We start from the raw sequence: 21593 nt of genomic DNA, 5'->3' as shown, positions 1-21593 counted from the left end.
ACTGACAAATAGGTGTTTCATGGTTAGTCCAACAGGCCAGTGTGTACAGTGAGTGGACATGACAAGTGTCTCTGAGGTAAGAGTGTGTGTGTGTGTGTGTGTGTGTGTGTGTAGGTATGTGTGTGTGTGTGTGTGGCAGCAAACTGTCTTCTGTCATTATGAATGGATGGATAACTGGAAGGAACTGAAGAGGGGGAGGGGAGGACAGACATGCGCTTGCTTGCACACATGTACACACACACACACACACACACACACACACACACACACACACACACACGCAACATTTCCCCAGATGTCTTTAGGTTAACTCTAGTAAAGTGTTCACAATGGTCAGACAAAACTGAACAGATTGACCTCATAGTATGTGCATGATTTTGTGTTTGTGTGTGTGTGTGTTTGTGTGTGTATGTCTGTGCATAACCGTGCAGCAGATAACTATTATTGCTTCATTACTTGCTTGTGCACTTGTGTATGTGTGTGTATGTGTGTGTGTGTGTGTGTACTGTGTAATAAATTCTTCCCAGCCTCTCCTCTCCTCTCCTCCATCCGTAAGCAGCTCTAAATCCCTGAGAGTGTAACTTTAATCTAATTCAGCTGTTTTAACTTTTTACCTTCTGTATTTCTTTAGACATTTGAACTTTTAATGTTCTCTAGGAGGCAATTAGCGCTGTCGCAGCACGCAGAACAAAAGCAACCAGTTATTTGTTTAAAACACGGTGAATCAGACCTTTAACTTCTGAACAGCATGAAACTGAGATGGAAGCACGATTTTAACAACAATGGATGCGTCAGATTAACAACGCGGCACGCTTCACAGCGAGACACTGAAGGGTTCATGACTGAATGTGTCTGGGTGGACTGCATGCGTGTGTGTGTGTGTGTGTGTGTGTGTCTGTGTGTGTGTGTGTATGTGTGTGTGTGTGCATCCTATGAGTGCAGCCTCCTGAAAATAAGAACAATTATGAAATACATGTTTAAAACCTGAATAGCTTTTATCCTCCATCACCTGAGGTTGTTGGTAGAAATTGGAGGTAATGGGAAGACGAGTCCTCTGTGTGTGTGTGTGTGTGTGTGTGTGTGTGTGTGCGAGAAATCATTTTACATCCTAATTGCAAAACTCTCATTTTGCCCCTAAACATAGGCTACTTTATATTTCTGTTTCATCAGCAACATTAAAATGAAAACTGTGTGTGTGTGTGTTTGTGTGTGTGTGTGTGTGTGTGTGTCTGTGTGTGTGTTTTCATATTTATGCACGCACCCATGAGTGAGTGTGCGCTTGTATGCAGCTCTGAGCATGTGTGCAATTTCATGTGTGTATATGCAGGTATATGTGTGTGTATATATCTATGTGTGTGATTTCATGTGTGTATATGTGTGTGTAGGTGTGTGTGTGTGTGTGTGTGAGAAGCTGCTTCATTTGCCTGAGCCCCAGCACTATAAAGCCATTACCGTACAAACAGCAATTAGCCTCCGTGTGAACAATCACTGCTCTGTTCCCCTAATTACTGAATTACAACCAGGAGATTAACGATGGTTAAATAAAAAACAATTAAGAACAAAACAATTACGACTTTTTTCTTCTCCCCTGAAGCCGTTGCTGCTCCCCAGTAATGTCGGCTCTTATTAAGGGGTTCAGAGAACTTGTAGCGTGTGTGTGAGCGTGTGTGTGTGTGTGTGTGTGTAGGTGGTGTAGGTGGTGTTGCCTGAGTTCTGATGTTCCCCAGAAGCTAAATTGAGGGGATATTAGTTATGAGATGAGCAGAAGAACACGCAGCTCTCCGGAGGCTGGGGAAGAGACGAGAGATTTGGGATCATTAGAACGGTGTTTTTAACCTGCTTATCAGGCGTTCCTCTAATGGAGTTGGGCCATTCCACTTTATTGCGAGGCCTGTTGTTGAGAAAAATCCGAAGCGCGGATGAATTGTTAATATTAGCGGCGAGGGAGCACGCTCTGTTCGGAGGATTAGCGGAACATGGCGCCCTCAGGACGGGAAGCAAGAGTTTGAGGTGATGGAGCTTTGAACCAATTTGACCTCCTGTTTGGGAACATTTGCATTTTAGGTGTTTAACATGTGGAGTGTAGACTGTGTTGATTGGTCGTTGCCGGGATCAAACTTGTGATCTTGTGGTTACGGGACACAGGTTACATGTCTCTAACCACCAGCTCATCATGTCACCACAAGGCCTCATGGATTGGTTTGGCTGCTGCAGCTCAGATAAACTCTAAACTGAAACTGAAATTAGATCGTGATGATGATTTTCTTCAGTGAGGGAACACACTGTGTGTCAAGAATTGTACCAAATTGGATTGGCACTTTTTTTTTTGGCACATGTTGTGCAGGTCAAATTTCAGAAGAGGGTCGTTCTTCAAGTCTACAATGTAAAAAAAATAAAAGCCCTCCATCTTAACAAGTCCATCAACAACTTCACATCTAATTTTTTCTACAAGTGAAATGGTCTTGATTGAGTAATTTGCATCATTTGGGGATAACTCCAAAAAATCCTTTCAACGAGTTGATTTGCCATGGCAACAACTGAAAATATCTCACCAACATTGGCAATTTTTATCATTTGTTTTCCGAAATATAAAATAAAGATGATTAAAACGTCAAAACCCAAAACGAGTTTAAAGGGCTAATCTGCGAGACCCACATTTCTTTTTTAATTTAGTCTCCATCTTTGTCCCTCAGCCTCACTGTGGTGTTTCTGCTCTGCACTTCCCACAGATCACCTGTCAATCAAACAGTGTGGGCGGAGCTTGGCTTTACTGTTGATGCAGTTTGAGTTTCTCTTTTCTCTGTCTGTTCAGCCATGGTGGCTATCGCTGCTCATGCTAACTACCCAGTTCTTCTTCTGCTGTTTGTTCCAAACAAACCGGGAAACGTAAAATGCATCACTTCCTGGAAATCGTTACCAGACACCGGCTATTTAGAACATCAAATGTAAAAGCCTTCATAAACTGGGTGTAGGTTGGACCAATATTGTGTTATTAATCAGCGATAGAGAGTAACAAAACAGACGTTTACTGATATGAAAATGTGGATTATTACATACTTTAAAGAAATAGTTAAAATGTAATTTTTTGGGGGAGAACTCACCATCCTCCTCGGTCTGTTTGACTATCTCCTCGCTCTCCTTGCTGCCCTCGGGGTTGGCGAGCACCAGCCTCAGCCTGACCGTGACGAAGGGCCGCAGCCCCCGCAGGGTGTAATGAGACGACGTCTGGATCAGCTCCTCCGCCGCAAACTCCTGCTGGTTGAACACATACTGGTACTGCACCTACACACAGAGAGAGAGATACAAATGACATTTACATGTTAATGTAATAATATAAAAACCGCTGCTGGTTGAACACACACTGGCCCTGCTCCTACAGACAGAGAGAGAGAAAATTACATTCACTCCATTATATGGATAAAGAAAGTCAGTAATAGCTAATGTGGAGCTGCCATTCAGCAAAGCACTTAACCCCCAGTTGCTCAGGCAGAATTGCCAAATGGCCGACAGCCTGTGGTGTTACTATGCAGCTCCAAGGTGTGAATGTGTCAAATTTCAAGTGGTATGAATGTGAAGCGGGGCTAGCAGGGTTAAAACAGTACATGTATACGCTCAGTAAGACTTCTGTGGGTAAATCAGCACGTTTTAAAGTGCAAATAACTTGCTCCGTGCACGGAAAGAAAGGATTACGTGGAGGAGAGACAATTAAAAACAGCGAGGACTTGACAATTAAATAATGGAATAGTGGAAATGAATAGTGGAAAGTAAAGGTGTGGAGGTCGAGGCTGGTGGTTGGGCAGAGACATTTACCTTCAACTGTTTGAATTGAAGTTCATTTTTAGCAAACGTTTTCCCTATTTAAACCTAACCTTAACCAAAGTAGTTTTACTTGCCTAAACCTTCATTGTTAGCTAATGTTTTGTTTGTTGTTTTGCTAATGTTGTTAATGTTAGCTAATTGTAAGCTAATGTGAAAATGGCATATCTAAGTCGTGCTGGAGGTCCACGACACATAATCTGCGTTTCAGAGTTTGTGCTCATTTCACAAAATTGTGTGAGACCGTGTACAGAATAAATTAAAAAAAAGATAAACATCAGACACAGTGGCGACTCCAGACTGCGGCCAGCTGTACGTACCGTCAGATTGTAGCTGTGACAGCGCGTCACGGCGTAGCCAAACGTCTCCCACTGTAAAGTCAGCTGGCGAGCTCTGATGTCCACCACGTTGACGCTCTGGGGGCCGTGGACGGGGTCTGGAAGAGAGACACACACAGACGAAAGTTAGTTGAGCAGTCAAGGCGGTGGAGAAGCGAGGTCGAATCCTGTTAAGATGGAGATTTTAAGCGGCTGTTGAGTTTTGGGAAACAGCAGCAGGCCAACTGATGGAAAAGGTAGTTTCCTTCCCTACCAATAATTAGCCTGATCATGGACATTTTACATTTACACTTTACAGATTTAGGTGATGCGTAAAGTGAGTGGGCATGTAGGGGTTCACTGTCTTGCTCCAGGACTCTTTGACAGGACACACAGCTGCTGATGGACACACACTGACTGCTAAAGGGTTCAAACCTTTGACTTTTCAGTGACTGGACAGTCTGGCTGACCAGTAGCTGCCAAAAAAACAACAACAAAAAAGTTTTTGCCAGTTTATTTTCTAAGTCTTGGTATTGATCTGCAGCCTGTTGGGGCTGTTATTACAGGCGTATCCATATGTCGCTCATTCGCACACACACACGCACACACACACACAGATAAGCAACCAAAGAAGCATGCACGCACACTCACACTTAAATGTATGCACTCACACACACACACACACAAACGGAAACAGGCTGAAACCCGCCCACACACACCCGCATATGGTCAAACAGCCACACACACACTCACACACACACACACACACACAGTATCAGCATTGTTCCAGCCATATGTTACGCTCTCCTCCCCAGGTTTGTGCATCACGGCTGACTGCACACTAACAAGCTTGTCCAAACCAATCTCTCTATCTCCCTAATTAGTTTCTATCAGCTAACGACAGCCACCATAACCAATCATTGCATCATTAGCGAGCCTCTATATTAGCTACTTTTCCAAAGAAAACAACGTCAGCTTTTCTTCCAGAAATGAGATCTCCAAAGTCTGAAACAGTCTGACACCTGCTCAGGCAAAATGAGTATTGGCATCAAAGTAGAACTCATTTATTACTACTGACAATCTCAGCTGCGTGGAAAAGTGCGGTAATGAATTAGTGGCATTTCTGAGGATGCTGTCGTCGCTACTTTTAAAGAATTAAACAAAGTGAAACATGGTGTGCGAGGGAACTGCATCGCATTTACAATCAATTAGTACTGAGCCACAAGGTGTGAGAATAAAATATGTTTTGTCCATGCATCCTGTACTGAACGTTATGACATGAAAACTGCTGCATTACTGTATTGATCTCAGATGTCAGATGTGAATGAAAGAAAACTTATTTTATTATGTCATTTTATTATTGTTTTTTTTTTTTTTTTAACCCCTTTGAATGCCCCCAACCCCTTTTTTCCCCTCATTTATATCCCTTATGATTATTTGTCTATTTGTATGTACATGTTATAAAGTTTGAAGATGCAATAAAATATAAATCTTAAAAAAAAAGAAAAATAATTAAACACTGAACTTCAGGCAGGATTTCACCCTTAAAATTTTGGAATGAAAACTTTGAAACTTTTTGAGGCGAGGTGGACTAGAGACGCTGTCCCTCAACTGGAGGATCCAGTTTGAAGCTTAACTGTCCTTGAGCAAAACACTGAATCTAGCTGGGAGGATGCTGCTCTGTGGCTGACCTCTGACCTCTGACCTCTGACCTCTGACCTGCACTGTGTGGGTGGGGGTGCAAGAGAAAAGAGAATTTCCCTACAGAGATCAATGTGGTATATTTATGTGTTGAGTGAGTCTCATATTCCTTGTGTCCTTAAAAACGATTAAAAACCCCATTGTATAGCTTCAATAACATATAGGCGTCTGTGAGAAAATAACTTTTTTATTCTACCAGAAAAACATACTTTTACAGTGTGATCATGTGATGTGGATTCAAGTCATAAGCCTATTTGCAAATGCTGTAAGAAAAATAAAGATATGATTGCATTTTCAGCAAAGCCTCACAGTGTGCGGTTGGATAATTTCACACAATACAAATGTGTTTTGAAGAGGTTTTTTTTCATAATTCAAAACAACCAAAACTCAAGCTAGATTGTACTGTAAACCTTTGCCGCCTGTATGCTATGTGTGCCGCACCTGAACAACTTCTACTCTTTCTACCTTTGAATGGAGGCAACAGTCAGACTGGTGGAAATGTTGTGTATCTCAAAACATAAAAGGACACAAATTGGTTTACTTAACTGGGTCTGATTTGAAACCGAGGCAGAGTTATATCCTTCAAAATGTTTACTTTCATTTTTTACTGTTCGTTTCCCCTTGCCTGCCACTAAATTAGCCAGTAATGTGAAAGAATAATCTTTAAAAGATTATTTTTTACCTTGTTACACAGTGCGTTTCAACCATTTACTGCCCAATACAGTGGAAAAAGTCATTTGAATTTAAACAATTAAATGCCCCCCAATATCGCCAAAAAGTAAAAGATCTTAAAAAAGGAAACTTCAACCTTTTCTGACCCTGTAAAGTGTTTGATAATAACTGTTGAGTGTACGGTTACAAGATTGTTCAAACAAAGCTACTTAAATGTGGGATCAGCCTAACGAGACAAGATTAGCCAACGGCACCGCGGATAAACCATCTTAAAGGGCGCTGTTTGGGTCGGTTGGGCCGTTTGTGTGTGTGTGTGTGTGTGTTTGGGTGCAGAGTCTGGACTCCCTAGGGTGCTGTATGGCTTAAAGAGTCTGTGTTTCTGCTTAAAAGACTGAAGCCAATAAAGTAATCTGTACAATTCATGGATAAGGCTGCGGCAGGCTGGCATTTGGCAGCCAAGGAAACCACAGGAGGGAAGTGAGATAAGCAACATATCAGCCGTTACTCAGGTCAGCGCAGCAGGCGGCGGGCGGCGGGCGGCCGGCGGCCGGCGGCTGGCGGCAGGCTTTCACCCAGACCGGGTCCGGTCCTGCACAACAGCTTTCCTACCTCAGACTGATGAAGTGAAGGGTTCTGTTTCAAAACGCTCTATATCCATTTGGAAGACCTGAAATTCTCCATTCATGGCGCACTCAGACTGTGGAAGTCAGCTATTCTGACTATCAAGTTTTAAGATACTGTCATTTAATAGGTGCTGTAATTAATTTGAATTGTTCTTATATTTTTGTCCTTGTCTGTCTGTCTGTCTGTCTGTCTGTCTGTCTGTCAGCAGGATATCTCAAAAACTTCTGAACGGATTTCCATGACATTTGGAGGACAGATCGGCTTTGCGCCAAGGAACAATTGATTCGATTTTGGTCTGTGATCTGGATCTGGGATTTCCGTTTTTAGATAATTAGCCATAACTATGAAACTAAGAGAGAGACTTGATTCCAAGTGCTAAGCGCATGTTTGCAAGGTCAAGAAGTCAATTTAAGTTCAGATTTAAGTGACAGGAACGATGTGTTAGGTTGGAACAGCAAGTCTGAGATTTGTCTGGTGGTGGCGGAGGTTTGGAGTGCCTTCTAGTTTTGTACTGTTGTGCCATTCTTTGTTTTGTAAGAGTAGGTGACGGGTTTTCTTCAAATGTTGGATGTCTCATTTTGAATCAAACATCATGATTTGTTCATATGTTGAAACATAACAACAGTTATATCCATGTGGAATCCATATATACATTTATAGTATTGCAAATCCTGACTTTGGGTGAATTGCAGAATTTCTTATTGACATCCAGTTTCTTGGCCCTGGTTAACACAAATAATGATAGACATTTAAAGCTGGAATCGTAGTAAGATGCCCACTGCTAAAGTGTTTGTTTATGTAGTGGTTTATTGGTTTGAAGACATTTCTGTTACTCTAAAATGTATTGCACAAGCTTTTGATATAAGTGCTGACAGTGTTTTGACCACTAAACACGAGTTTCATATTGAGGCTGGAAAATATTTGTCCATGAGAAGGAACTTGCCACACGCTGGTAAACACAGCGAAGGAGACCTCAGTGAAAGACAAAGACTTGTTTGTTCTCCTGTTTTCACAGTCAAACTCCTCTAGAGAACAAATGTGAACTAACCCGCAAATTCTGCATGCTCAAACAAATTCAGGGATGTTCCTGTAATGAACGCACATGCTGTAATTCCTCAATTACAACGACATAATCGCTCATCGCAGAGCCAGAGAGAGAGAACCAGATAACCGGTTTTCCCCGAGAATAACAATAAATCAAAGCTCCTCTCATTACAATGACTCCCGTTCCTCCAAAGACTCAAACCGCGTTAGCTAAATCAGATTTCTGCTTGGAGATCTGGAGAGGAACAGGCCAAAAACAACAAATAACAGCCAACCAACCCCCCGACCACACCACCACCCCCTTAATCTGCCAGGGTTTCAGTGGGTATGATTGCAGCTAATCTCTTAGATAATCTGGCTAGTGTTCAGGGAGCCCCCTAAGCAGATTGCTAATTTCGGTTAGAAAAAAAAAACACAATATTGGGGAGTGGGGGGACAATGAGAGAGGGAGAATACATCAAATACAAAGAAAGAGAGAGAGAGAGCAGTATCCGCGGGTCCTTAAAGTCTTAAATCTATATCTGAGTTTAAAGCCTTGAAAAGTATTAAAATGTCTGAAATACAGTTATAAAAAGGTCTTATTTTTTCACCATGCAACATGTTGAAAAAATAAGACAGTTTGTTTTCTCTGGTCCAGTTTACCATAGTAGAAAAGTTTGCTTTGCTGCATTTTTGTATTTGGTTTGTTTAGGTTCACACTGCCTATTACAAGCAAACTGGGACTTGTACAAAAAAGTCACATGGGCTCACAGGTAGCTTGTTTATTGGACAGAGTTTTGGTCACCTGTCATCCTGCAGGTTAGACATTCTGCGAGTGGAGAGAGGAGTTCAAACAGATCTGATTCCAGTCTTTGTAACTTTAGCTAAACATGATGTACTTGTGTGTAATATCCCTTCTCTGGTGTTCATACCAGGTAAGAACACATGAAGAAATAGCTGAATATGAGCATCAGTCCAGACTGCAGTTTGCCTTTGGTTCATTTTGTTTTGCTTTAGGCTTTCCAATCATGAGGAACTGCTGGCTATCAGATGTCAACATCCGTCTTCTTCTACCCATAAAACCGCAGGCGACAACGGTCGAACAACAAACAACACAGTCATAAAACCAGATGTTTTGAGGTTGTTTCATGTTGTTGCTTCAGATTGCGTTCTCACTCCTAATGAACCGCACTGCAGATCTCTTGGAAAAGGACTGAAACTTGCATTTTCAGGCATCTAGGTGCGGTTATTTAGTGCCAGTTTGAATGGCATCGTTCTCACCTGGACAAACAAACCGAACTGAAGGAGTAAACGCTGCAGAGTTCAAATAAACCGCTCCAAACACGCTTTGTGAGAACGGACCCGTAGATTAATACAGAACAGAGTTAGTTGTGTAATATGCTTTCTTTCTGCTTCACAAAACTCAATTGGACTTCATGTCCCTTAACAATTAATTTCCTATTGTCTTTTCTCTTATTCTGTGCATTTATAGTTTGAGAACTTTCATAAGCTACATTCAGTTGGAAATACTCTGGTTTTGCCTCGTTTGTTTCTTTATTTTTGTTTTGTTAAATTTGGCTTAAATTCAATTCCAGGCAGCAATGAAAAGATCCTAAAAGAGTCTCAAATTTGGCTTTGTGAAACCTGCAGATACCCTGGAGGGAGGGAGATAGAGAGGGAGGGAGATAGAGAGAATGAAAGAGAGGAGAACAGAGGGTTGAGACGGATGGGGCGGGAAGGAGATAGAGAGGTGGTGAGAGAGAGATAGAGAGATGGGGAGGGAGGGAGCGAGGGGGAGAGGTTATTTGAATTATAACTTTGTTTACATCGTTAAGTCGACGACGGTGTCTCCCAGGCTGCCCTTGGTCGTGACAAATGACGGAGCTGCCACGTCATCCCTCTGATTTATCGCCTCTCTCTCTCTCCCTCCTCCCCTATCTCTCCCTCCATCCACAGTCCTTCTAAATACCTCTTTCCTCTTTCCATCCCTCACCGCAGCTCTATTTCCTCCATCCCTCCTTCTTTCTGTCTCTACGTCTTCCTCTTGTTAGAGCTATCTGTACACGCTCGAGATAAAACGATGGGGACGGAGAGGGAAAGAGAGAAAAATAAAATGAGAGAGAGACAATCAGGGAGAAAAGCTCACAAGAGGCGGGTTGATGGTTGAATGAGTAGATGGATAGCGGGCTGGATTGATGAATGGATGACTGATGGATGGGTGGCCGGTTGGACGGATCAATGGATGGATAAATGGATAGATGGACAGATGGATAGACGGGCCGGCTGCCTGTGCGTCTGTCTGTTTGGAGGAAGAGTAACTGTACCAGCAGAAGGGCAGCAGCCCGGCGCTGGGCGGCGCTTCCAGCCTCATTAATCAGAATGGGTCACGGGCTGGCATGTTAGCTAACACACACTGTGAAAGGGCACTGTGTGTGTTTTAGAAGGCACAGCTGGCACACAATGTGACAAGGCCAAACAGTGAGGCATGTTGTACCCAGAGGTGGCCCGCCGAGCCCCGGACTGCGACAAAGACGACCCTTTCCATCTCAAATGAAACCTAAATCCAGGCTGTCCGGCATCACGTCTAACGGCTCTACACCCGCCATGTTTGTTTTTGTAGACAACGCCACTTCCCACCTACTCACCTACTCACCTGCTTTGCATAATGTGTGCGAATAAAAGAGATCTGATCACAATGCAGACAGAATGCAACAACAGCGAGAACGCATATAAATACCAGGTGTTTATGCAAAGGTCATGATCAGATAGTTTATTATCCAGACAGCGTATCAGGATACAGATCGCATTTTAATAGCAAGTGTAAATGGAGCCAGAGAGAGAGGAAAAGAAAGAGAGGGAAAGAGTAAGCGGAGAGGAGAAATAGGAGAGACAGAAGGGAGAGATCACTACAATCTACTACAGTATGCCTTAGATTACAGCTACCACATATCTACAGTAGACCATGGACTACAGCAAGCAAATACATAATAGACAATAACTGGCACAATGCCTGTCCATCACTACAATACACCATTGGCAACAAGTGCCTGGTCTGCCATAGGCCACAATCTCAAAGAAAATGTTAGAATCAGTGGACAAAACTTGATGCATAGGAATGACCTCTGGGTCAGGGAACTAACTTTTTCGTCAGATGACATCACAACATGTTAATTTGCATGCCAATATACCTCCTACACCTACCGCCGCTCTTAGCAGAGGGAGGGAATATGGTGTGTATGTGATCATCACAGCTCTTTGGGTTACACAAGGAAGAAGCACAAATCAACATCAGCTGTATAGTTTTGATGCCAAATGCTTTGAGAATCAACACATTAATAATTTTCCCAATGGTCCGAAAAAGTCGCTAGAATTGCTGCTCGTCACTTTAGAGAAATAAAGCTGCCAACGGGAGTCTGAAAAGTTGCTAAATGTAGCAACAGAGGCAACAAGTTGGCAACAGTGGCAGTATATCCCCAAAAAACACCAGTGACTGTTTCATCAGTCAAACCAAATTTAGAACAGAAAACAACCTGCAAAACTTGGTTGGTTACCTACTGCACCGTCTAGTACAGTGATTCTCAAACTTTTTCATATCTTGGACCCCTAGTTTAGTTCACATTAGAGCCACGGACCTCCATTTGATGAGATTTTGCTTCTCGGACCCAAATCTGAGAATATTTTTATTGTCAGATATGATTTTGTCCAGAATTGCATGACTGTCTGTAGAAATAACAGAGAAACTATGATCAAAACAGTCTTTCTTCTATATTCTCTAATTGTGTTAACTTCTTGTGAATTAAATAATGATGAAGTTGAACAATTCATCAGTTTGCTGTGGACCCCCTGGAACCCCCTCAAGGACCCCTGGTGGTCCCCCGGACCCCACGTTGAGAACCACTGCTCTAGTAGGGAAGACAAACTTTTATCCCTTGTTGTTCGTGGCTCTATTTCTTTGTAATCTCGGCGCCGGTTGGAAAAAGAAGGCTCCAATCCTCAGTGTGTCTTACGAGAACTAAAGAAGAAAAAAGAACTACATAAAGGCTGAATGAATTAATGAATATCTGCAGAGCTGCAAGTTACCAGCCTTTATGTTAAATGTGCGGTGCAACTCCGGGACTCGTCTCTTATCTGCGGCGCTGGGATTGACTTTTCCACAAATCAAGGCTGAACTGGCCGTGATCACAGACGCGATGCCAGCTAACAAGCGCGGGGCTGCTGGATGGTGTTAATTCCCCGCCGTGTTGACCTGAGGTAGAGATAAAGTTGTTTTGCCTGCCTTTGAACGTACTTAAGGGCCTATTGGATGCTTTGGCAGGTAGATATCTAGCTCGGGCGAGGGCCTGGTGAGGGATTGTGTTTTGGGATGGCTTCCTGATTCTGATGAATGAGCAGCAGAAATGAAGCCATTAATCCAAAGACTTTAGGGAGCCGCTCCAGGGAGAAGAGAGGAGGGGAGGAAGAGGAGGAGTGGAAATCAATCTTCATGCCTCCGCTCGCTCCCCCCTCCTCTCCTCTGTTGCTCTCTTGTTCCCTTTCCTCTTTTCTCGCTCTCCTCCCCCCTCCCCTCTCCCTCTCTTTCTTTGTTTTACCATGTCGTTCGCCTTTCATTCCTCTTTGTTTTCTCTGCGTTTGTCAGTTTTTTGGCGGCGCGTTATTTTTTCATTCTGTACTCTCTTATTCTGTCTTTGCCCTTTCTCTCGCCGGCTCTCTCCTTCTTTCATCCCTCCTTGCCCTTTCCCATCTGCCTCTTGCGCTCTCCCTTTCCCCTCTCGCTGTCTCAATCGCTCATGTAGCTCTCGGTTTCTCTCTCTCTCTGTCTCAGATTCTGCTCTTTCTGTCTTTTCTGTATTCAGGGTTCCCACTGTGGCCCTGATGTGAACTTCCGTGACTTTTCCATGAGTTTCCATATCTATGTTTGAGCTCCTCCATGACCTAAAATTGTTATTCTTTCCTGGTTTGTTAATGTTGTTTTTCAGCTCAGAAAAGCTCTAAAGGGCAGCAGCTGAAAACCACCATCTAGTCCAGTGAATGTGTGAAACAAGTCGGAAGATGCATTCTGGTATATTCCTCAACAAGTCCTCCAACCTATACGAGCACATAGGTCGTTTGTTCCTACCCTCTAATACGACCCACAGGAGCATTTCCAATGTGATCTCACAAAAATACGTCAAATGAAAACAACTTGGGTTATGCTTATGGTTAGGCAACTAAAACAACTTGGTTAAGGTTAGGAAAATGGTTTGGTTAGGGTTAGGGTTAGGGTTAACCCTAACCCGAAGGCAAACGTATACGCCCATCCGCCATCCCCGACCACAACGCCCTTACTTTCCACCGTGTTATTTCAATGTTGAGAGAGAAACGTGACAGTCTCGTGACGTGGACACAGACCAACGTAGCACATTGTCGTTATTTACACGACCTTAACTTTAAAACGTAACTATAGGTCGTAATAAGCTGCTCATACAAATGACCTATGGGGTTGTTTTTTGGGGGAGAACAGGCTTCATATTCCTGTACCATTTGTAAAAACCATTGATATTCCCTGACTTAGAATACACCTCTCTCTCTCTTCTGTCTCTCCTCTTCCTCCTCACCGCCTACTCTTTCTCTCTCTTCCTTGCTGTCTCTCTCTGGCCCCATTTACACCTGCTATTAAAATGCGATCTGTAGGCTATCCTGATATGCTATTCAGATACTAATCAATCTGATCACGCCCTTTGCATTTACACCTGGTATTTAGGTTTCATTTGAGACAGAAAGGGTCGTCCTCTACGCCTCTTTCACAGGAGGCAACAGATATAACAACAGCTTGCTTTTCCTGCCGTACAGCGCTTGCAGCTGCTGTGGACGCTGCCACAGTGACTCCTGCACTCCTTCACTCCTTCAGGAGGGGAAGGAGCGACGACCGGTGGGAGCGGACGGTGCTCGAGTCTTTCGGTCAAGCCGAGCGGAGGCAAACCTCGGAGTGAGTCGGGACGTTTTCACCCTCTGGGCCGTACTTTCTCACAGACGCGAACACACTGTAGGGATTGTATTTACACCTGGCTGACTCTGGCTGAGATCACATTTAAATCGCAATGCGTACTGTGTGTGTTTTTCCTCATCTTTCCAGACACAGATCGCATTTTATTACCAGGTGCAAATGGGAGATGACACAGCCACAGCAGAGGGCCTTTGGGTGACGTAATGTACCTTCTGGCGGCCATATTGGAGGTCTCAGCTCTTGGGCAACAATGGCTGAGAATGAATGATAGCATTTCTAAACTTACGACTCAGCTGAGTATACAAAGTTAATTTCTATGCTGTTTTGAGAACTGATGATTTCACCACTGACACACTGGATCTATTGTGTGTTTGGATGATGTCAGTTTGTTAGTTAGCAAACTAACAAGAGCATCTGAGTGGCTGCTAAACCAAGTCTATTTGTGTTCATTTATTGCTTTTGAAGTGTTTGTATTTGTTTGTACTATTTATAGCAAAAACTTGTTTTGTGCATGATACGGTTTCCCACCTTTTCTATTTGAAGCATTGTGTGCAGGACTGGACCTCCATGATGGTGCAGATTGGTGATGCGACAGCAAAACCTCCATAGGCCGGTTATACAGTGTTAACATTCTCTAAAATATCTCTCTCTCTCTCTTCCCTCTTCTCTCCCTCCATGGCCTCTCTACCTCGTCTGCTCTTTCTCTCTTTCTGTGTTTTTGATTCTCTCTTTTCTGTTTTCACAAAGAATTAAAAAGGCAGAAACATAAAACATGAGAGCGAGAGAAGAGACAGAGAGAAAACACAGAGCGCTTCCCTCAGGGAGGAACACGGCAGGGACAACTTCCTGTTCCAGGCTGTGTGTGTGTGTGTGTGTGTCTGTGTCTGTGTGCGTCTGTGAGAGAGAGAGAGAGAGAGAGAGAGAGAGAGAGAGAGCGAGAGAGAGAGAGAGAGAGAGAGAGACTTAGAGGGAGAGAGAGGGAATAAAGGGGTAGGAGAGATTTGGCATGAAGTTGTGTTTATTTGTGTGTGTGTGTGTGTGTGTGTGTTTTATGTGTGTACAGGGAAACTACATATTTCTTCCAAAGCTACACTGGCCAAAGGCTACAAACACAATTAATACTAGAGATCCTCACAGTCCGCACACACACACACACATACACACACACACACACACACACACACACACACACACACACAGCCCTGAGGCTTATATATCCTCAGCACTAGCTGTGTGACCGTTGTTATGTTGCAGAGGTTGCACTTTTAATCTGCATTCCCACACCCAGGAAATAACAGCCTAACCTCCACCTAAACACACACACACACACACACACACACACACACACATACCACACACACACACCACACACACAGAGCAAACCTCTCCCGTGACGATGACCCTTCAAGGCAAACAAGGAAGATCATAGGAAAACTCTAATGGAGGCTTTCGCTCTCCAGGTTTGATGGAAGTGTGTGTGTGTGTGTGTGTGTGTGTGTGTGAGTGCGTGTTTCTGTGTGGGGTTTGTGTCTGTGTGTGTGTGTCTATCTGTGTATATGAAAGGGATAAAAAGGTACTTCAATTAGGACACAACCCTCCCCAAACCCCTCCACACACACACACACACACACACACACACATACACACCCAAATCCCCTCCTCCCTAAAGCACTTAGGCACATTCTTTGATTTGCCTCATTAATAAAAATAAAAATAAAAAAGAAGCGTGTAATATTTCATTGCTGAAGTACCTCGATAGCACCCTAATCAAATTATCAGCCTCTTAATCACGACAGCTTTAAGAACATCGTTAAATTGGCTCATTGCCTCCACACACACACATACACACACTCACACAAAAGTTTTACATTTCCTTTTTTTCCTTGTAAGAGAAGAAATGTCTCCCTCACACACACATAAATAACCTACACATTTACAAGCACACACACCTACAAATGCATAGAAACACACACCCAAACACCCTAAAACACACACAGACACGCACCGTCCCCCACCCACACACACCCACACACACACACCCACACCCACAGACACAGACACCCTGAAACCCTGCAGTTTCGTGACTTGGATAAATTGGATTAAATCGACTAGTAGCAGATGCTTTTTAGTGGATTTTAATTACGCTGCGCTGCATGGAACCAACCGCTGCTGTAAACCATAACTCACAACGTCTGACTTAACGACAGAATCCCTTTAACTCTGGAGAGCAGCTCTCAGTGGAGCCAATACACTGGTGTGTGTGTGTGTGTGTGTGTGTGTGTGTGTGTGTGTGTGTGTGTGTGTGTGTAAGGAAGAATCTGAAACCAGTTAGTGGAGGAACAAGTTAGTTCTAATCTCCGGCATTAAGGTCACAATGAAATGGAAAATAACTTTTTCACCTTGTTAGCTTATTTTCCATTTCTTAATATACACCTATTTAACAGTAAATGCCCCAAAACTTTTTTTTTTCTTGTATTTTTATATCAAAATCTTGTTACTTTTACTTCCTAGAAAACACAAAATCTTTAGTGGTGACATCATCGTGTACCAGGAAGCGTAAATAAAACTCCCGCGCCTCTCTCATCAAATTAATTGTTTGGAATCAACAGAAGAAGAAGAACTGGGTAGTTAGCATGAGCAGCGATAGCCACCATGACTGAACAGACAAAGAAAAGAGAAACTCAAACTGCAGCAACAAGAAAATCCAAGCTCCGCCCACACTGTTTGATTGACAGGTGATCTCTGGGAAGCGCAGAGCCGAAACACCACAGTGAGGCTGAGGGACAAAGATGGAGACTAAAAAAGAATTTCCTAGCGAGGATCAATAAAGCGTCACATTAAAGTACTAACGCAGTACAGATGCAGTACCGGTGACTTCTATTGGTTAGCACTGTAGTACTGAAGCAGATAGATGGTGATGTCATCATCTGAGGCAAAGCGGCAGCAGGGAGAAAACCGCTCAGAGCCGAAAACCGCGGAGAAACGTAATTCAAAATGGAGCAGAGAGGAAATCCAATTCAAACCCGCCTTTATTAATACCATTACTGCCTACAGCCAGACCAGGGACAATGAAGAGAGAGAGAGAGAGAGAGCGAGAGAGAGAGAGAGAGAAGGAGGGGATTTCAGAATTGGGGTTGAGAGTCTCATTTGTGAGAGGGAGAGATGAAGTGGAAGAAAGACAGACTATAAGAGAAACAGATAGAGAGAAAGACAGAAAGAGAGAGAGGAAGAGAGAGACACACACAAGGAGAGGGAGGTAAGTTAAGTAAAAGAGGCAATAAGAGAAATGAGAGCGACAGAAAGAGACAGAAATAGAGAGATGTACATTAAGTGAGAGAGAGAGAGAGAGAGAGAGCGACAATGAGACACATGTAGGGGAAGTAAAAGAGAGACAATAGGAGAGAGAGGCCAAAGGAGAAAGAGAGACAGAGAGAGGTGTACATTAAATGAAAGACAGAAAGAGGGGACAGAAGGAGAGGGAGACAGATAGTGAGAGAAAGGAAGAGGGAGATGAAGAAGAAATGAGACACAATGAGAAGGACCAAAGGAGAGAGCGACACAAAGAGAGAGACGTACGTTAAGTAAAGAACAGAGAGATACAGACAGTGAGACACAGATAATGAGACAGAAAGAGAGGATTTGTAGAGGAATAATAAGAAAGGTTGAAAGAGCGAGACAGACAGACAGGCAGAGAGCGACGGAGCGAGAAAGAGAGAGAGGAAAAGAAAGAGAGAGAGAGAGAGAGAGAGAGAGCTAGAGGGGACGAGAGAGCGAAAGATTTAAAGCGGCGTTATAATGAGCCAATTGATGGCGAGGCCGGGGGGCGAGGCACCTGGAGCCAGCCGGTAATTGGCTGAGAATGACAGAGTGACAGACAGAGAGACACAGGCTACGACCTGGGAGGAAAGAGAGAGAGAAAGACATAGAGAGAGAGAGAGAGAGAGAGAGAAACCGGACTGGAGGGATGCGGCGGAAACTCTTCGTCTTTGCGTGGAAAAGTGTCACTGTGCGAGAAGAAGAGGAGAAAGGATGGGGAAAAGGCTGGAGGGCTTTGAGCAGAAGCGTGAATACAGCGGCTCGTTACAGTAATGTCACTCGGCCAATTATATCCGGAACAGTCGGACTGAATTATATAAAAGAAATTGCCTATTTCTTCCAAACTCCTCCGGAGGTTTTTCCATCACGCTGTGTGATGATACGCACCTCCGCTGGGTCCGGTGTTGTGAATAATTGTCGAGGACAGATCTCTTTTTAGAAGCCTTTTCTCTTGATCACTAAAGCAAGATCCCTCTCAGGGCTTTCAGAAAGTAGTCACATCTTTTTTTTTTTTTTCTTTTTTTTTAATAATGTTTTTTTTTTTTTTTGCTTTGTCGGTTCACATTTGATAGCAGTCAATGGAGTGAAGCTTTTTCTCTCAAAGTGTCTCCACAACTGAAGCACTGGTGTGAAAAGGAATGTGTTGTGGTAAAAAATTTTACTATAGGCTTCAAAAATCTATAAATTTGCCTTGAAGGATTTCAGGCATTTTCAATTTTGTCATTTTTCATCATACTATCTCCATTCAAGGTCAGGTTTTGTTAGTCTATCTATCTATCTATCTGTCTATCTGACCCCATCTCTAATTGCCTCTTAGAAAGTAGAGCTAGTTTAACCTTTTTTCCACTTTTCCACTCTAAATCAGTTTTTCTTAAACTATAAAATATAATCCCCGAACATGTCGAGCACCTATTTCTTGCAGGTCCCTGAATGACGACAGTTGTGCTAGTATATTTTCAGATAAGATAATAAGATCAAGATACAATGATCTTTATCGATCCCCAAAGGGAAATTGGGCCATTGCAGCAGAGAATAAAATAAAGACGGAGGCTGGTGAACAATGAGTACAAAGGTAATAAAGGACGTGCATAAAAAGGTAATAATGGATATGAATAATGCAATAAAGTGAAATATATTAGAAAGAACGTATTTTAATGCTACTGAAAAGTTTCCGCTGGCTAAATAGAATTATCACTATGATGGGTTTTGCCAGATTTACAGATTTAATGAGCCTAAGTGGCAGGAGAGGAAACTTACTCCCAGACTGAGCTGCAGCGGGCTGAAAAAAAGGTTTAAGAAGTCCTGATGCCACGTTAAAGGAATAGAGGTTTTCTGGAGTTTTCCCTGTTAAGTGATGAGAACATGGACACCAAAATTATCTTCACGTCCCCAGTAGATCATTAGCTACAGTGCTCCATGCTAACACTTTAGCATACACTATGTTGAGCGATAGTAGGCTCCACGCTAACACTTCAGCATACACTATGTTGAGCGATAGTAGGCTACACGCTAACACTTTAGCATACACTATGTTGAGCGATAGTAGGCTCCACGCTAACACTTTAGCATACACTATGTTGAGCGATACTAGGCTACATGCTAACACTTTAGCATACACTATGTTGAGTGATAGTAAGTTCTATATGCTAACACTTGAGTATAGGCTACATTATGTTGAGTGATAGTAGCAACTAGCATCATCCAAAGTAAGAAGACTTTGTTAGTGTTTTTTGATTGTATGGGCTGTAGATTCCTAAATTTTAAAATTGACTCAGTACTGTTTTCATATCTTATTTTGTATAAATTTTACCAGTCTACACAAAACTGAACACATTTGGCCGCCTATCATGTTAGGCTACTTATCATTTAGCTTTCGAGATGCTACCAGTTCTCATTTTCTCACTTCTGAGATAATGCAAGTCGCCTATTATCACTCAACATAGTGTCTGCTGAAGTGTTAACATGGAGCACCGGAGTGAATGATCTACTGGGGACACATGGATGATTTTGATGTCTATTGCCGCATTCAACAACTCAACAACTCATTAACAAGTTGTCAGCCATACAGCAGCAGATGTTTTGCTTACTTTTTGTGTCAACTTGATTGAATTAGTGTGAATATAACCTTGGACTGCAGACATTGGTAGATTCCCTACCATGTTTGCTGCCTGTGTTAACAAACTTCTGCAATTCATGACACGATGTGGGAGATTATTATTATTAGTTGTCGCTTAATGAGTAAAGTTGAAGTGGGCCAATGGCTGAGAAACTTGGTGTATTCCTTTAACAGAAGGCTGAGTGGCTGTCTTTAAAGGTAAGCTGTACCAGAGCAAAAACAGAAAAGCCTTTTCAAAGTTCACGGCCACACTGTTTTTTTTTTTCTCCTTTGAACAAGTTATTTATTTCTTTGCTTTTTACCGTCTGCAGATCGAAGAGGGAGCGCAGAGACGAGAGGAGAGGACTTGTTTGGCTTTGTGCTGAGACGCTCCTCTCCAAATGTCACAACACTCACCTACTGTGTCTTTGTGTGTGTGTGTGTGTGTGTGTGTGTGTGTGAGTGTGTGTGTCTCTCACACCAAGGCAGAGAAATGCCAATAGAGTCTGTGTACTTGTATGTTTTTGTGTCTGCATATGTGTGTTTATGTTCATGTAAGAGAGGGAGAAAATTAATTTAGGAGAGTGCGTGCGTGTGTGTGTGTGTGTGTGTGTGTGTGTGTGTGTATCGGTGTGTGTGTGTTTGTGCTAAGTGTCAGTGATTTTTATCTTGTCCACTGGCTAAATGGGGGATTATTGACTGCCATCCCACGACATGGCCTCTCTCTAAAGGAAACACATAGAGCAGAATGGGATTTATCGAATCCTGCTTGTCTTGAAGAAAAACAGAAGCAGAAGTTTAGAGAAAGAGAGGGAGAGAGAAAGTGGGAGAGAGAGAGGGAGGGAGGGAAAAAGAGAGAGGGTTGAGGTTTCAACTCCCAGCGGTGCCACTGTACTCAAATGTTTTGCATCCATGGTACTGCAAGAAGCTTTCCCTTATGAATCTTATGAACAATAGTAATCCTATAATACACTTTAGAAGGATACTATACAAATGTCAGAGGAAAGCAATATATAATGTCCAGTAGGAATATTATAGGAATATTTTAGAGTACTGTAGGACATTAAAAATACCATAAACTACAATAATGCCACTATAAACTCGCTATTGAGTACCACAGTGCCTTGTTAGCCCTCTTCGGACAAGATTAGTTTTCAGGACAATGTGTGTCAGGACATTATTTGAGATGAAGAACTTGCACGTTCAACTCTGTCCGCACTCACAAAACAAGATTAAATGGGTTTTAATGCACAGCAACAGTCAAAGAAACGAACGCGTTTCAGCACGAACCGCCTCAGTCAGCACTTTCTCCTTAAAGTAACTGTTAACGCAGGACATCTGTAATGTTAATGACCACAAAATCTCTGTAATCGGTCTCCAAGATTACAGAGATGGGAGGGTCCAGTGTCATCACACCAAAAATGCACCACGTGTCATTGGCTATTTAATGAAAACGAGGGTCAGGATGCAAGAAGGAACAAAAGTCACAACTGGACCACAGCTGGTGCTTTGGGTCTGATCTCAACGACTTGACTGTTTGTCGTAG

The 21593-nt window shown here is 42.9% G+C and overlaps 1 protein-coding gene across 9 annotated transcripts in view; it reads right to left on the bottom strand.

The window, feature by feature from the left end:
• Positions 1–21593, bottom strand: part of ptprt (protein tyrosine phosphatase receptor type T) — a 359275-nt gene that overhangs the window by 226594 nt on the left and 111088 nt on the right. For all 9 annotated transcript variants that reach the window (XM_078283910.1, XM_078283906.1, XM_078283907.1 and 6 more), the window contains exons 8-9: positions 4137–4252; positions 3102–3282 (exon numbers count right to left, since the gene is read on the bottom strand). In XM_078283910.1, coding sequence (XP_078140036.1) covers positions 3102–3282; positions 4137–4252 — 297 coding nt within the window. The remainder of the gene's footprint in view (positions 1–3101; positions 3283–4136; positions 4253–21593) is intronic.

The sequence above is a fragment of the Centroberyx gerrardi genome, chromosome 5 (genome assembly GCF_048128805.1).
Source record: "Centroberyx gerrardi isolate f3 chromosome 5, fCenGer3.hap1.cur.20231027, whole genome shotgun sequence".
In the NCBI taxonomy this organism is placed as follows: Eukaryota; Metazoa; Chordata; class Actinopteri; order Beryciformes; family Berycidae; genus Centroberyx; species Centroberyx gerrardi.
This window is presented reverse-complemented; position numbering and strand designations above follow the sequence as displayed.